General features: G+C 45.2%; 1 protein-coding gene across 2 annotated transcripts in view; it reads left to right on the forward strand.

The window, feature by feature from the left end:
* Window positions 1-17990, forward strand: part of LOC310680070 (unconventional myosin-X-like) — a 77742-nt gene that overhangs the window by 5404 nt on the left and 54348 nt on the right. For both annotated transcript variants that reach the window (XM_083446291.1, XM_083446290.1), the window contains exons 2-3: window positions 12622-12720; window positions 14446-14604. Coding sequence is in view for 1 of the 2 variants with exons in the window: in XM_083446290.1 (XP_083302416.1) it covers window positions 12622-12720; window positions 14446-14604 (258 nt within the window). In the remaining variant the exon portion in view is untranslated. The remainder of the gene's footprint in view (window positions 1-12621; window positions 12721-14445; window positions 14605-17990) is intronic.

Here is a 17990-nt window from a genome sequence, read left to right on the forward strand (position 1 = left end):
TTCTTCCAGAGAGTATAGGGTTTTCCGTTTTATACTAAAAACAACCCTGGAAGGTAAACTAGACTAAGAGAGAGAGAGAGAGAGAAATAGGCCCAAGGTCACCCAGTGCAATTCATGGCTGAGAACCTCCTTGGTCTTAGCCAGCACTAACCAGTAGATCTCACTAGAATTAAATTGTTATGTTCAAGACACACACCTTTTTGGATATATGGCAGGGAAGATAACATGGGTCAGAAACAAAAGCCTCAGGAGTAGTGATCAAAGAGGTTCCTTATGGGCACTTGAAGGATATTAAATGTGATATGGAGGCATACAGTGTGATTGGCTGAGCAATTGCACTTGCATTCAGAAGTTGGTGTACAATCTAAGGGACAATCTAAGGCTGAGTGCTATTGCGCTCAGGTCCTGCTTTCAGGCTTCCCATGGGCATCTAGCTGGCCGCTGTAAATGCAGGATATATGCAGAATATATGGAGTAGATAGGCCAGATATATGGAGTAGATAGGCCAGAAGATCCTGCAAGGATCTAATTATGTTCTTATTTCACATGTGTGTGTTTTTCACTTGTGTGCAACATCAATATTTTCCTGTGTAAAATGCCCATTGTGGTTCATATTGCCAGACACCAGCTCAATACACAAATTTGGTGGCAAGTTAATGAGTGTTGAGTATTTGGCTGGGGAGAGGACAGAGAAGTGAATCAGCTCCTAAGAATTTCTAACTCCTTCCCCACCCCCTTTTAAAGATACCAATGTGTCATTCATTGTAAGGCTACTTAACCACTCTGAAAAATTAAGTTTCCAATTATATAAGAAATATCACTTCAAGAACACAGGGTAGGTGTTTGGGAATGCTTTATTATTATTATTAAAGTAAGGTGTTGTTGCATTGCATTGCTTTCTGTGCCACCTCTGTCTATTAGCACTCGGGTTAATTGCAACGTGAGGTAGTACAGTTAGGTATTACACTGTGAATCCAACAGCGTCACATCACATTAGCAATAAACAATTAGCAAATATAGCGGACCACAGTTTTTGTTAGGAAGAAACAACTGGCAGCCCAGCAGCTCAGGCTGGCCTCCATAGCATCCCCCATGGCCTCCGATCCCTGGGATGTGCTCCCATTATTATGCACCTTCTAAGCCCCTCTTTCTGAGGCAAACCAACTGGAGTCTTGTCCAAAACTTGCGTCTTCTCACCTTCAGAGGCTCTTCCAGAGTTTGTGCAAACACAACTGAGATGCTGAGCTGCAAGAGAATTTTAGTTTCTGTGGCTGTTCATGACAAAGAGAGGGATATAAATAATGAGCCCTTTGCTAGTGACTTGGACCAAGATGCTAACGTTCATCAGGAGGAGACATGATAAGATCATAAGTAGTAATAATAATAATAATAATAATTTTTATTTATACCCCGCCCTCCCCAGCCAAGGCCGGGCTCAGAGCGGCTTACAAGTAATAATAAAAACAAATTGAATGATTACAACTTAAAAACAAAATTAAAATACAACATTAAAATATGGAAACATTAAAACATTAAAATGTAGCCTCATCGCAGGAGGAGAAGGAAAGGAAAAAAGAAAGAAAGAGAGGGAGGGAATCAAATTGACTCCAAGCCAAAGGCCAGGCGGAACAACTCTGTCTTACAGGCCCTGCGGAAAGAAATCAGATCCTGCAGGGCCCTGGTCTCATGAGGCAGAGCGTTCCACCAGGCCGGAGCCAGAGTTGAAAAGGCCCTGGCTCTGGTTGAAGCCAATCTAACTTACTTAGGCCCCGGGACCACTAGGGTGTTGCTATTTATGGACCTTGAGGCTCTCCGTGGGGCATACCTGGAGAGGCAGTCCCGTAGGTACGAGGGTCCTAGGCCGTGAAGGGCTTTAAAGGTCAAAAGCAGCACCTTAAATCTGACCCTGTACTCTACCGGGAGCCAGTGCAGTTTGAAAAGCACTGGGTGAATATGCTCCCATGGCAGTGCCACCCTCTGTCCCCGACCAGAGATAAAAGAGCACAGCCAGTTACGGGCTATGCCCTGTATCCCCACATCTGCGAGGCGGTGGTCCAGAAGATCATGATCGACCATGTCAAAGGCTGCTGACAAATCTAAAAGGATCAGCAGTCCTGACCCGCCTCGATCCAGTTGTCTACGGAGATCATCTGTGAGGACAACCAGAGCCGTCTCGGTCCCAAAACCAGGACGGAAACCGGACTGAAATGGATCTAAAGCCGATGTTTCCTCCAGAAACCTACCAAGCTGTTCAGCAACCGCTCTCTCAATTACCTTACCCAGAGATGGAAGATTTGAAACTGGGCGGTAATTGGATAGGTCTAAGGGATCTAATGAAGTTTTCTTTAAGAGTGGACATACTACTGCTTCCTTCAGTTCCCCTGGGAATGTCCCCGTGTCAAGGGACAAATTGATAATTTCAACCAGGGGGGTCCGCGCAACATCTGGACACTCCCTAATCAGCCAAGATGGGCACGGATCAAGGAGGCAGGTGGTGGGCCTACCAACTTGGAGGAATCTATCCACATCAGCAGGGAGTATCTGATCGAAATGGTCCAGCACTGGACCTGAAGTCAGTCGAGGGGCCTGCAGTTCAGTCACTGTATTTAAATTGGCAGGGAGGTCATGGCGGAGCAACAGGACTTTCACCGCAAAAAAAAGCTCGCGAATGCCTCACAGCTGTGGGTCGAATTTGTGCTTAAATTTGGTTGTCCTCCTAAGGACGTTATTGACCTAATTATTCTAAAAAGTTGTGCCAGGCGAGAGCTAGCGGATGCAATGGAAGCTGCAAAGTAAGATTTCTTAGCAGCTTTCATAGCCATCTCATAGGCTTTCATAAGCGTCCTATAAGATGTTGTTGAGGCTCCGTCACGAGTCCGTCGCCATACTCACTCTAGCCGTCTGAGATCCCGCTTCATTTTCCGGAGCTCCTCAGTAAACCAAGGGGCCCGGTTTCGACTGCCAAGAGCCGGTTATTCCAGTCCTCAACAAGGTCATCTAATGAGTTGCCAGGAGGAGCAGGGTCCCGCAAGGCTTGTCGGAATCTATCAGGATCCATCTGTTTTCGCGGACAAGCCCAAGTAGGTTCGCCACCCGAGCAGATGTAGAGCTTCCTTGCTGGATCAGGCCAATGGCCCATCTCATAGTGGCTAACCAGGCTGCCTGAGAGCTTTACCAGAGCCTGCTCACCCTGGCAAGGAGAGGGTTAATAAACCTTTGTCTGTGTTTTGACATGTAAGTGGACCCCTGTTTAAAAAAGCAGTAGCTGATCATGAATCTAGGTTCCTTGGTTTGTTCCTATCCCCTACCTAATCACCCACACACCCATGTACATCTGGATTTTTTAAAACCTTGGAGGCTGGGATGGGTAGGTTTGTGTCCAACATCTACTGCTTTCATTTCCTTTGGATTTCTCTTTCCCCATCATAGAGAGCTCCAGTGCTTGAATTTTGCCAAGGTCATTCTTGAATTTCATTTGTGTCCTCTTCCAGCATTTGCGATTCCCTGGGGGACAGGAGAGGGAATGAACCTTGCATCTATTCTTCGGCAAGGGAGAAAGGAGGATCCAACAAATCATGAACCTGTTAGCTTGACTTTGGTCCCAGCCTTTTTTGCTAGAACGAATCGTAAAACCATCCGTCTTGAGGACGGAGCTGATGTCACCCTGGAGGGGTAGCGTGGTGGTGTTTAAAACAACAGCAGCCAGCACAGCTCTGACGAGGATGCTTCATGCCAACCGGCCAAGGGGCGTGCGCTCCCTCCTCTTTCGAAAATGTGACTGGCCTGATCTATGCGAGGAGACGGGGGAGGGATGCAGTTTGCAAATGCACCTTGTCTTTCAGTAAAGCACTTTGGCACAGCTCCATACAATGTGCTCATGCAGAAGCTCAGAAGTGTGTGGCTGCCTCGCAGCAGCTCCCCCAAGCCCACGTTTACCTATAAACGAGCTCCCTGCTAATGCTTATCATTCTAATAGCTTCCTATAAAAATAACAGCTGGAACATTCACCCAGATCTTATTTTGTTGTGCCCAGAGCATCCAAGCTTGTGATGGTGCTCAGCTCAGATGCTGAATGCAGATGTGTCTCTGCTCAGATCTTCCTATTATGGCACAAGAGAGAGAGAGAGAGAGAGAACTCTTGGAATGATGAACGTCCCATAAGATCAAAGTCAAAATGCTACTCTTTCATTGTAACAGAAATGGAGGAAAGTGTGTAGTGCAAGACTGGTTCATAGTCACAAAGAAAGAGAGTGGAACGGAGCCCTGGGTGGGATTTAAAGAACACTCGCCATTTTTAACCAGACATGTGGATTCATTGCAAGCTCCTTTGACATGTCAGTGTTGTAAAGTAGGTGTTCAGCCTCTTCATCAGAAGGCAAAGGCTCCAGAAACACAAACAATATAACATTAAATAATAAAAGTCCAGAGAGCTGTATTTTGAGAATTTGATAGTTTTCCATAGAAACACATGTCATTTTTTGATCCAGATATCTGGTTGCACTTCAACCAGTGCAATGCCAGTGACACACACTGTTCTGCTTTTTCTTATTTTGCCCCACTCTTCTATTCTACTAGCTGTTTGTATGGCTGAGAAAGGTTCAGATACAATTCTTTTTGGCAAGCGTGGAAAAAAGAAGCAGCAGCAGCTTAAGCTGAACAAAATTGGAATAAAAGACCTATAAGTCTGAAGTGGACAAAAATAATTCTGTCACATCTGCAATGGGATCTGAGTATGACCCAAATCTGAGAAACATTCATTTAAAAAAAGGGGGAAAGGAGGGGGGGCACTGAACAGACTATTGATTAAACTGCTGGCCTTCTTTCGCTTGTGTGTTAACAAAGGAAATCAGCAGTGAATAGATGTTTTAAGAAATATAAAGCTAGGAAGCCATGTCGTTCTAATACTCTATTGGCTTTGAAGCAAAAAAGCAGCTGTTAAACATTTCCGGCGTTCAGAATTTATTATTATTTTTTATTTTAACCCTCATCCTTCAGACATGGCCAGGTGAGCTGGTTAGTGCAAAACTCTGATGTTGGCGATGTGTTCAATGGCTTGCCCAAAGACATGAATGCACCTGCCACAGATCAGCGGATGCAGCAGTCTTCCCCAACTCAGGCAATGCCTTATGGTGACTTGCTATGCACAGTTCTAGGAAAAGGCTGTGGCAGATGGTGCCATTGACTCCAGCACCAACCCTGTCGGGTAGCCTGGAAGCAACAGAGTGTCGCGCCCTATTTCTCTCTCTGTTGGCCACCACCCACATATGCACCCTTTATTTTATTTTATTTATTACATGTATATACCACCTTCATCTTCCAAGGAGCTGAAGGTGGTGTACATGATTCTCCTCCTCCCCCATTTCACCCTCGCAACAACCCTGTGAGGGGGGTTAGGCTAAGAGATGGTGACTGGCCCAAGGTCACCCAATAAGCTTCATGGCTGAGTGGGGATTCGAACTCTGGACCCCGATGAGTTCTGACTGACAGACGACTTTGTCCAGCCAACAGGAGGAGTGGGGCACAGCCAGGAAAATGGCCAGGGGTCTAGAGGATGAAGCAAGCAAGGTGGCTACAGGAAGGCTGTCAAGGTGTTAGACATCAACCTTTCCTCTGAGTGCCTATTGGGGAGTTGGTGGGAGTGACCTGAACCTTCCCACCCGGACCAAAGGGAGGATGCTGGGCAGTATGCCTTTGCCTTCATCCTGGATTGTCTCTTCCAGGCAATGTTGTTCTACTGAACAGGACATCCATCAAATATCTAGTTTCAGACGACTCCCTATATTGATTGACATTTCTGCAAGAGCTTGCAGGATGAGGTGTACGAACAAAATGAGTTTGGGTCACAGAATACAAACTTAACGGGTGTCTATATAATGACCCAAGTTCACACATGCATGCCATTCCAGTCACTTGATTATTTAATGCTTGTAGTACTGTTCATTTGACCAGCCTGTGAAGTTTGAGTTTGTGTGTTAGGGCATTTGTAACTGCAAATCCCTCCCATTCAGTTGGTTGCATGACTACATTATTTGTACACATGTAGGGTTTATGTGCATGACGAGGGATCCCATAAAAAAGCAACCAATCAAATGCATTCAGGTGAGGGAGGGATTCCCCCCCCCAACCCTATTCTCTCTCCCCATTCTCCCCAATTTATTTTATCCTGATTGGTCACGTGGATAGTGCTGCTGGTTTAAACTGGTTTGTGCTTCAAGTGGTATATACATTCTGCCTGTACTATTTGATGCCCGTAACAACTTATTCATGCATGCAAGCCACCAGCTGATGTAGAGCTAACCACACAACGAACATTCATCTGTCAACTATCCTTAAAACAGACATGGTTCTATATTGACACAGTTCAGTATCCAAAGGCACCATCAACAGTTGGGAGAGCGTCTGATGGGCCAGGAGAGAGCTGTCATTTGTGTCTATGTAGATGGAAGCAAATATATGTACATTCTCCTCATTTTCAGTGATGGAACAACTGCTTGGTGTAGCTCAGTATACGAATTAGAATAAATTATACATATTAGAATTCTACCAAAGGGCCTTTGAAAGTAGCATCAAGCACCAGGCATCTTAATACCATGCTGCTGAGTAGCCTCCACAGTCATGGTCATCAAGGAAGTCTGGATCGTGGAAGGAATTTTAACCTGCCTTCCCAGACCTTTGAGTACAGTACAGTAAGCTGAATTCTCACCTCTTCTAGATTGTGGAGAGGTAATGTGGAAGAAAAGTTCAGGGGGAGTCATCAGTGTGGAGACAAGAGCTCCTTTCCAAACAGGCTACCTCTTGCAATCCACTCATCAGAATTTGTGCGTATGTAAGAAGATGGCAATGGTTTTACTTTGATTTTGTTGATGCTGACCCCATGCGACATGCTGTCGCTGTAGATAACAGTGAGGAGTGCATTTGCACGTTAATTGCCGTGAGGTGACTGAATAGATGTTGCTCTGTGTTTTCTTTTTTTGAGAGACAGAGAGCAAAGCAATTGCAGAGTTTGTGTGGAAGCAGAGTGGAATTGAATGTCAAAGGGAACCCTGAATGCCCACTCTTCAGCAAAAAACTCCCCAGTTTTGCTCCAGCAAAAACTTGTTGCCTTGATACACAATGAACATGCAGTGTTGCTCAGCAAGGTGCAAACACCTGGTGGATCTGGGCAGAAGGGTGACACAGGAGCTCACCCGCAGCGCTTTAAGATCCCAGTAAGGGGAATACTAAGCAATCCCCCATATTGCCATTTGTGGGAAGAGTAGATGCAGCTGCTACTACAGCTGAGGACACTTTTGAACCAGTAGATCAGGGAGCTGGAAATTAGATTAGTCTGAAGGCATTGCTTGATTCCTGTTCCCTGGGGCGGTGAGTCTCCAGCCAGATCTCGCTGCCTGTGACCTTGCCCGGATTTGCAAGCTAAGCACAGCTGAGGAGAGTGGGTGGGTCTCTGCTGCAGGGAAGACCTCCAAGAAAGGAAGGGCGGTGTCAGCTGCTTCGCCCTGACCTGCAGCCACCAATGGCGCAGCCTGAGTTTCTCATCTCCCTTGTTATTTCCTTGCTGCTTGCTGACAGGGCAGCCTCCCTTTTTTCATACCAATTTCTCTTTAAGGCAGGTATGTTGTCTCCTTCTTGAAAGTGAAGAAGGTATATCATCTCATGATTTGTTGGTTTTGCAAACTGGGAATTGCTGCAGTCCCCTGCAACCCACCTTTCTCTACCATGAAAAAAATGACACTGACACAGAGAGGAGCAGGGTAATTTGTACTTGGTTTCCCTGCTGTCCCATAAACCTAGTTTATGCATGGCAGTATCACATATATAATTACAGTTGGGTGTATATAATGTGAGCAGAACTAGTAGGTTCCACTTAAAAGATGTAAAGTGATAAAGTCTAGCTGGAAAATGCCGGAAAAAGAGTATCTGAGCATGTCAAGCTAACAGATGGTGCTAACTTTTTTAAAAATACAGAAAATAAAAATGAATGTGAAACTGAAGATAATCATGAATAAGCATGGAGGTATTGACTATTGCTCTGCCATCATCATGAATTCAGTCTCTCTTATGAATGCCAACTTAGTACCTGTTTCAGCACAAATCTTATTCCTAGGCTAAAAACAAGTAGGTGTCACCCACACACACAAAATAGTGCTGTCATTGACCATGAGTCAGTTCTAACTATTATACACTCTTGTATCCCCCTCTCTCAAAGCAACTCTAGAGAGCCATAGCAGAAGATTTTTCCATGCATTAAAACATTGCAGTGGTTATGAAATGCAGTATTCACGCAATAGAAAAGAAGTGCCAAACAAATGGATAAAACCTATATACTGTATTCATTACTGCTTTTCCTTCTGCAGGGTTCTAAACGTGTTTGCAAGGGCATCTCATTATTGCAAAACTGACCACCTAAGAAGTCTCCTAAGTGTCATTGCCTTGAAGCTTATATGAAATTTCTAGTTAGCCCTTACTTTTGGAGCGCTTCATCTCCTGCTGATTTGCCTCCTACCTCTGCCTCTTCCCATTTTGCAAAAGCTCATCATCCTGGCCCATTCACCAAGCTACTTCCTCTGGTCAACTCCTGATTGGTAGTTCGTGCTCTCTTGTCACACTATTAACTGTTTTGAATGGTGCAGCTGAGCCAGTTCCGAGGCGGCAGGACAGTAGGGAGCATGTAAAGGCTGAAGACAGGCTCTGTTTGGTGTGGAGAGAGTCAACAGGTATCCAGCCTAAGAGGGAAGGCATGCTTGTTGAGGTTTAGGGGAAGACCAGAAGGCAAGATGATGATGGTGATAATAATGATGATGATGATGATGATGATGGGTGTGAGATCAGGCTGTGGAAGCGCAATGCTGTTCGAGATGTATAAATGAAAGACCCCATCTACGATCCATGTGGTGTGGCCTCCCTTTCTGAAAGCCATTATTGATTCCCTCCTCTCCAAACCTTCCTTGGGGACTGATCAGATAACCTTTTTTTCTCTTGTGGGTATAGTGGATGCTCTTCCCACTGGCAGTGCTCTTACTCCTGCTTCCATTAGCTAATTTCTGTTTATATGTATCCATCACTTATTCATGATCCATTGGATCAATCAGAAGATGCATTTGTTGAAACCTGATTCAAGCCTTATGTGGAGACTGTAGGCCTCCCCCAATGCTGAGGCCAGGAGGATAGGTTAGCAATTTTGATAAAAGTCTTGTAACGTGGCCATCAAACCACAGGGCAGGAACTTGGTTCTCGGCTCTTTGTTGGTTCAAAAAACTCTTTCTCCCCAAGAGATGCACCATAATGCCCAGGGTATTGGACTTCTGTTACCAAATACAGCAGGACAGGGATCTATCTCCTGCTTTAGATAGTGTACCCCCAGGTGAGTCTTTCACTGTACATCTTCTACATGGGTAGACTCTGTACATAGGTGAACCAGAGTTGAGAGAAGGACCATCATTCACTTGTAAAGCACACAGAAGGTCCCACATTTAATTCTTGGTGTTTCTGGTTAAAAGAATTAAGCAGCGGATAATGGGTTCTGCCTGAGCTCTGGAGAGCCTCTGCTAGCCATGTTAGCCAAGAATGAGTGACTTCACACTGTATCCTGATTTGTATTGTTGTGACTTAACACATCTCAACAAATAAAAAAGTACAGTGCTTACCATTGAAATGTGATACAGAAAAGCACGCAGAGAGTAGCCTTTCCCATCACCTCTCAAGTCACAGGCCAGACACCAATTTGAAAGTGTTTTTTTTTTTAAATGAAAAATCCCAACATTCCCCACCCTTTTCATCTTCTGGTGTTTGAGCTTTTCAAGTACACTGTGCATCACAGGCATAAGCTGACACATTTTTAGCTCTTGAGTCAGGATCCCATGAAACTCTGGAATTTTGCAAGACCCTGAGGTGTCTTCAGGAGAAAGGTTCCTCTGGTACATCTAGTCATGCAGCTCATCTGCAACCAAGAACAAACATGAGCTAAATCACCATGGAGAGGCATAAAGGAAGCAGGCTCCCTGCATTCATTGCCATAGCTTGCATTGTAGCATCCTGGCTCTCGACCAGCCCCCCCACCCAGGCTGCCCTTCTGCTGATAACCGCAGTGGCTTTGCAATCAATCCTTCCTCTGTAGGTTTCCCATAAACTAGGCTGGCTCTTCTTGCCTCATGTTGAAATCTCTTTTGAGGTGGTGCAGAGCTAGACATGATTTGAATGTTGATATTCATCAAGCTGGGTATTAAATCTCTTTTGCTAGACTTTTTTTAAAAGAGAAAAATGCTGTAAAGATATTCATATGTAGGTCATACTCTCTCCCTATAACATTTCTGTGAAGCCACACAATTTGGTAGTGACGTGGAGTGGAAAAATGGAGGGGTTGCCTAGCCTCTTCGCTGATTTGCTGCATCTGTGCTCCAAGCTGCCCTCGCGAGTTGCATTTTCTCCCGCGGGGTTGCAGAACATATTGCTCAGTGCTTTTTTTCTTTTTAAAAAAATGTTTAGGGGTACTCTCATTTTCCTACTCGTATTGAAATACTGCCCCTCAATGAGGCCAAACTTAGATTCACAAAATGTTTAGGGGTATGCGTACCCTTGCGTCCCCCCCCCAGAAAAAAAGCACTGATATTGTTGCATTGTATTATTGCAAAGCTGTTAAAACTCATTGAATACCATTTAGAAGTAAGAATTTGCTTGTTCTGGTTTTGCACACTGGGTTTAAATCAATATTTCCTGCTACTATAACTCTAGTCATGTCTGACCTCTGAGGGAAGAGCGTGACCTGTTTGCAGAGAGAGACATTTGCTGCTTTTATTAGCAGCAAATTAGGAAACATGTTTCTGAGTGTGTATATCGAGTGGTATCTTTTGGAGGTCAGGGGAAGACCCCAATTTGGTTTCATCCCCCCGCCGCGCCCATGTTTGGCCTTGTTTCCCATTTCTGCTCAATTTCCTCATTTCAAGAAGATGGTAAAATATGTACCATTTAAAAGGAGGATCTGGAACAAGTATTTAGAGGAGACCATCTGTGTGAGGACCTTTTCACACAGCTCTTCCCTCCTAAACCTGGTCAGTCCTCACCTGTCCTTGGCCAAGCAGGGTGCTGTGTTTCCTGTGGGAAGGTGTATTGAACTGGTGGTGCTCAGCTGCAACCAGCAGCCATTTCTACAATTGTCACAGCACCTTCCCCAGTCACTGTGTGACTGTAAGAACCGCTGCTGACTACCTACACACTGCCAGTTTATGTTATCGTTTTCTCCACACAAATGTCTGCCTGAGGATCATCAAAGCTGCATGTAGGAAGATGGTGGTGAGGGAAGTATTTTTTTAAATATTGCAGTTGCATCCCACCTCCTGCCAAGGAGGTAGTACAGTGGTACCTTGGGTTAAGTATTTAATTCGTTCCGGAGGTCCGTTCTTAACCTTAAACTGTTCTTAACTTGAAGCACCACTTTAGCTAATGGGGCCTCCTGCTGCCACCGCGCCGCCGCAGCACGATTTCTGTTCTCATCCTGAAGCAAAGTTCTTAACCTGAGGTATTATTTCTGGGTTAGCGGCCTGAAGTGTATGTAATCTGAGGTACCACTGTAGTGGCATTTTTAGCCTCACATGAGACCCTGTGAGGTACATTGGGAGGGAAACAATGTAGGGGCAGTTGTGTAAGAGATGTGATTGGGAGAGAGGAAGGGCTGCATCTGGGGATGCGAGAGGTCTCACTTAGGTCTCATTTAAAGCCAAATCTGCACTTTATGGAATGATACGCAAACTGAAGCACAGCTATCCTTTGAAATTCACACTTATCCAAATGTTGCTATGCAGTTTCCCAACGGAACAATGTTTACAAAAATGCAGGTATGAAGGGAATGTGATGTGGGTAGGTTCTCCTATTCATTTTAGTTTTCACTGGCGGTGTGGGAGCTTGGTGGGCCCTGGGAAGACCTGGTATATGTAGACTGCAGCAACGGGAGGAACTTAAGCCCTGTTTACTGACTAGGTCTCAGCATTCATGGCATGTGTGGGCCTGTCTGCAGTGTGCCTGCAGGTGTATGATTGAAGGTGCATTGAAGGCATGTGTAATGGGTGGGGTACAGGGCCTGGCCCCCCAACCCCCCCCCCATTGTGCACACTTCTTGCATTAATTGAACATGGGAGCTACACTTCCGGCCATTACAGTCAGCCAGTAAAGTCTCACACTCTACATTTTCGCAGCTTGCTACAGAAATGTAAAGAAAACAAAACAAAAACCCACCACAAGACACCATGTTCCCTGTGATGGTGCAGTTGGAGCCTGTGTAGGCATTCATGTTTCCTGATTTCTCACCATTTCAGGACTTGTTGCTATCTGATGACAGAATATGTGAACAGATGCCGTTGAAAAGCTTTGTCCTAAAGGTGACACCTGGGCTATGGACAGTCCCTCTCTGGTGGCTCCTCCACACCAGTCATGGCTAACTGCTGCAGTAATTCAGAGATGCCCATGTGTGCACCAGCCCACAGGCTTCATTTCTGGAAGGGAGGCTGCTTCCGCTGATGCTTGAGGGCAATTGCAGGAAGCAACATTAGGGGTAGATATGCTCACGAGTGCACAGATAAGTGTGGTCAGGTGTAGAGCGTATGGCTTGAATCCTGCTATGATTGCTTGCAGGGAACACGTGTGTGGCTGCAGGAGCAGGACCGGCTGCAGCCCTGCACGGTTGGCTCTTGTGTTGATGGATCCGTGCTCTTCACTTCAGACTATGGCGAGGTAAGTGAAATGGAAACACAGCATTTTCATGAGCCGCCAAATGAAACCCTTCCAGGTCATTCCCTTGCACATTTGGGCTAAATAAAATCTGGTGGCTCAGGAGACTCTTTTTTCCCCCTCCTGTGGCCATAATATGCAGCACCTTTAAGGTTGCCAAGTTACAAAGAAAAAACCTTCTTTGCATTCTTCCCTAGGTGGCTTTGGCAGGTACGGTTTTCTTAAGGCTTTGTCCTCCTTTTCTTAAGGCTTGCAAATTGGTTTTTCCTTGAATTACTGCTGCTTGTTGACATTGCCACAAAGCACTTAGATGCTCAGGAGAGGCGTCTGAAAAGCCAGACAGACTGAAGGCTTTGGAAGCAGCTGTATGCAAGCAATTCACACCTCTTAGCATTTCTAAAAGTGGCTGCCTCTGAAATTGGTGATAATCCCTGTAGGGATGCGGGAGTCAGTCCACTTCCACCTCCCTTTCTCCTATAATTTCTTTGGTTTATGTAAGGAAGGGAGATTGGCATCTTTCTCAGACCCTCCCATAGCATATAAGACAAGAAGAAGAAGAAGAAGAAGAAGAAGAAGAAGAAGAAGAAGAAGAAGAAGAAGAAGAAGAGGAGTTTGGATTTGATATCCCGCCTTTCACTCCCCTTCAGGAGTCTCAAAGCGGCTAACATTCTCCTTTCCCTTCCTCCTCCACAACAAACACTCTGTGAGGTGAGTGTGGCTGAGAGACTTCAAAGAAGTGTGACTGGCCCAAGGTTACCCAGCAGCTGCATGTGGAGGAGCGGAGACGCGAACCCGGTTCACCAGATTACGAGACTACCGCTCTTAACCACTACACCACATTGGCTTCATGAAAAGACTTCATGAAGATCAGTTATTTTTATAGTGTTACTTCCAACTATTGGGGCCTGTTAACAGAGTGGCAGAAGGGTAGGGTTTCTTCCAAGCCATTAGCTATCAGACGTTCCAGGCGTAGAAAATTTGTATTCTGATTCCCCTTCTGATATAGGTAACTATCAATATAGATAATTGGTATACACCTAAAAGTGCAAAGTGTGGAGGTAAGAAGCTCATCTGTACAAAGATGTCTCTGCTTGTAAAACACAATGAGTCACTTCAGTTCACTGCTGGGTGAACTCACCCAGTGGTGAGTCCAGATGTGTTCACTGAGAGGACTCATTCATCGAAGCCTCCTCAATGTGTATAAATCATGTAGGATGGCATTCAGCTTAAGTTTTACTCAAGAGTAGATTTGTTGAAATGAAAGGACCAAACTTTGTCATGCCTAGTAATTTCAGTGGCACTACTCTTGAGTAAAACTTGGTTGAATACCACCCATAGTTTTAACTTATTTCTTATTGTAGAAATAAAAGTTTACAATAGATGTGAAAGGACAAGGTAAATACAGTAGAGTTGTTGACCCCTCCCATTTCCTGTTCGTTACCTCTCTACACTTTTGTATCTTTCAGTCTCTGGAACTGAACTGGGAACAGTGAAAAATGGCTGGGGGGAATGAACAGAGGGGATGTTAAGACATGGGAGAGGAGAGGGTTCAGTGTCCCTCCCCCTTGCACTCCTTTTACTGTTGAGCCCACCCACTTCATAAATAAGCAGGGCAAGAAACCTGCCGGCCATTTTGTTAGAAGAGAGTCAACTGGATCAACTGCCAGGACTTACTGCCCCCCACAGAATCTTGCATCTCTACATGCACCATCTTTTCCTTCCCTCCAGGTGTTCTGCTACCCGTGGGCCTCTGTGCCCAGAGAGAAAGTCCTGCCGATGCATCGGTCGAGTATGGAGGGGGTGGAGGACATGTCCATGCTGGGGGACCTGCACGAGGCGGCCATTTTGCTCAATCTGCACCAGCGCTACCAGCAGGACCACATCTATGTGAGTGACCAAAGCAGACAGATTCTTTGCTAGCCAGAGCAGAAGTGGCCTGAAAAGAAAGCTCAGCTGCACAACTGTCCTTTACCCCATCTCACCCGATTTGGAGACCTCTTAACCATGGCTTGGACAGGAGTCTGTGTCTCCTCCTGGTTGTGCTTGGGCTGAATCAAGTTAGTATTCCTGGGTCTCTCTGCACACATTTGGAACGCAGCATCACAAGGGGATTTTATGCTGAGTATAAGGCACAGCTAAGGCCCTGTCTACACATGCAGGTGTGTGTGTAATAGACTATACCATTTCAGATTGCAGGTGGGGAGTAATACACACACACACATAAATATAGGAGTGCTGTTTTTAATGCTTCCCTATAGTTAAAGGAAAAGCCTGTATGTTTGGAAAAAGACCCACCCAAAATTAGCACACCAGAGAAAGAGTTTTTACCCTAGCCTGTTCTGTAGGTACTAGTTTTCTACTTGCAAGGGGCATTTTTACAAAAGGGAGCATTCAAAAATGCTATCCCATCATGTGCATTCCATAGCGATATACTCTATTTTGCCATTTTGGAAAATACTTCGTTCTATTGAATGCCTAGTCTAGGCTTGAGTGTCCAGGAGTAGCTACTGGGCTGCTGCAGATGAGAAATGCAGTAATGTTTGCCATGCCATCAGTGGTTGGTTCTCTTTGCAAGAGGACTCTCAGCAGCTGGCATTGAAGATGCTCCAGGTGTTTCTTCCTGTAGCAGATTTCCTAGGTTGAATGACAGACATGTGCACCAGAGGCAGTAAACATCCTCTTTCATCCTGCTTCAGGAACTGTGTACCGGAGGCAGAGAAATGCAGGGGGCTGTGTGCCATTTATGGTGTTTGCAAGATTACCTGGGATTGCGAGAAGGGCCATGAGGCACGCTCCTCCTTCTTTCTTACCTGTGTGCAAGCCCGTTCAAATTCTGATATTGAAATGTGGATCTTAGGCTGTGTTGCATAGCAACTGTTACTAAGGCAACAGGACTGTATGCATCTTGTATTCCAGTAAATGATCAATTAAGTGACCCGATTTCTGGGAAGCATCTTCTCCATTTTGGGCAGACAAGGAAGTTGCAAAGTCTGTAATGAATCTTTGCTGTCTTGTGATGGACATGCCTTCTCTTTCTGCTCTCTTGACCCAGGTCTATCTCCATCCTGCAACCTCTCAAGTGTTCCCTGTGCAAGCAGCTCTTTACTGCCCAGACCTTTACAATCGGATCTTACCCTCTTGAACATCCCTTTGACAACTGCCTACCCTAATTTCCTCAGTTTGCTACTTCTTCCCTCCCTCCCCCATCTCTCTTTTTGCTGTAGGGAAATAGAATAATAATTAGCATTTGCATACCAGTATATGTTTAAATGATCAGAGAGTATTTTGCAGACACTGTATTGGGGCCATCCTAGAACTTATACAAGACGCGGCACCATGGCTGCTCCTGCTCTCTGTTTCTTGTAATATCTAAGACAGATAGTATATGACACAATGTCATTGCACTGTACATTCCCCCATCCCTTGCAAGCAGTGGTGCAAGGTACAGGCAGCACACACACACACAGTGTGCAATGATACCCCCACCATACATGGTTTACGTTGGATTTTTCCAAGGAGGGGAGAGTGTGAAGACACTCAGAAGCAGTAGCTCAGAGTCTCTTGTAAAATCTGGTTTCAGTAATCCAGTGACAACCCTGTACATTCAGTGTTATTATCCCCATTTTGTAGCTGGTGGGCTGAGAGAAGATTTAGGCAGGAGGATGTATGCCTGTGGATATTTTTTGAAAATCCCAGGAGGCGCTTAAAGATTTATTGTGAGAGACAGTAAGTCCTGACACATTTCAGACCCATAGCTCTCTACCTTGGGGCAAAAGAGATTACAGAAAATTTAACTGATCTTTTCTTTTTAAAAAAACCAACGACAACAATAAAAAACCTTCATTCTGCTATAATTCATTTTCCCTCAGAGATGGGGCTACTACACTCTGAAATACAAAAGACTTACTGGTTGCCAACCAGAGTTTAGCGTGGCAAGTTGCAGTGAGCTTTCAGTATGTGCACTCCCCCTCTCTCCTCTAGCATAGCCAGGAGGAGGGAATTGGAAGCTTTAGCTTCTGTTTTCAGTTAGCCAAAGTTTTAGTGTGTCATCTAAACCCCATGGTTAACTATGGTTTGTTGAAACAAGCCAGCTTCATAAACTATGGTTTGAAATTGGGTTTCAAACAAAGCATATTTAAAGTTAAGCACACTTTGCTAGATTCAGATGTCATAGCAAGCTGAAGTTAATTTAATCAAGAATTGAAAGCTGCTTGATGGCCTCTTGTGACTGTGCCAGAGGAGGAAGAGAGGGGTGCACAAGAAGGAAGCTAGCCTTGTTCCCACAATGCTAAACTGTATTTTTTTACATCAGAACCAGGCCTGCTCCTGCCGTGCTACCGAAAAACAAGACACCGTATGCCTTTGGTGTTATGTCATGGTTTGCCTCCCTCAAACAAACCACGAACCAAGAAGAAACCTTGGTTAGAGTTCATGGTTTATTTGGAGTGAGGCAAATCACAAGCCTGGATTTGGATGTAACATTGGCTTAGCTCTCAGCAGCATTGCAGCAGGAGGAAATGAAGTAGATTTTCTCATTGTGCCCCAGCGTGGTTGCTTGTTCAGTGAACCAGGCCGAGTGAATTAAAGACTACTGAGCAGTCTCCACCACCACCACCCATGAAACATAACCACCAGCTCCCCAGCTTTCTTTCTTTTTTCAGGAAGAGTACATCTCCATCATCTTGTAGAACCTGACACATGAGGCAACATGTACAGGCACTGTTCTTGTTTTCTGAGAAACTATCCTGCTTCCCCCTTTCGGTGTTTTTCTTTGCCCACCCCACTCCCAGAAACATCCCGGCCTACTCCCATTCAGCCAAGCCTGCACAGTGGTGTCCTGCTTCTTCAAAGCATGGCCAAGGAGTAATACAGGGAAAGAAAGGAACGGGAGAGAGGCCACCAAGGATGATTCCCTGCCCAATCCTTACAGAGATGAGGCTTTCCCTCAGCCCAAGGCCATGACTTGTCAAGAAACCCTAAGAATCCCATAGAGGTTTCCTTGCCACTTGAGCACGATAGTACTGCCCATCTAATGTCCCATCTCCAGTTGTGGTCATCTCTACCTCTGAGGAAGGATTTGGAGGGGGGGCAATAAATAGGAGGAAACATTCTTGCTCCACCCTGGGTAGGCTCCAGTGAAACTTCAGGTACATAATTTAGTATCCCTGAAATGTACTTAGCTCCGTTTAAAAAAAACTAATAAAAAAACTTCATTGCTGAAGGTCCCCTAGGGATATTCTTCCCAAATATGAATTCTTCTGACCATTAGAATG

This window comes from Podarcis tiliguerta (assembly GCF_965153285.1).
Source record: "Podarcis tiliguerta genome assembly, chromosome: 1".
NCBI classification, from domain to species: Eukaryota; Metazoa; Chordata; class Lepidosauria; order Squamata; family Lacertidae; genus Podarcis; species Podarcis tiliguerta.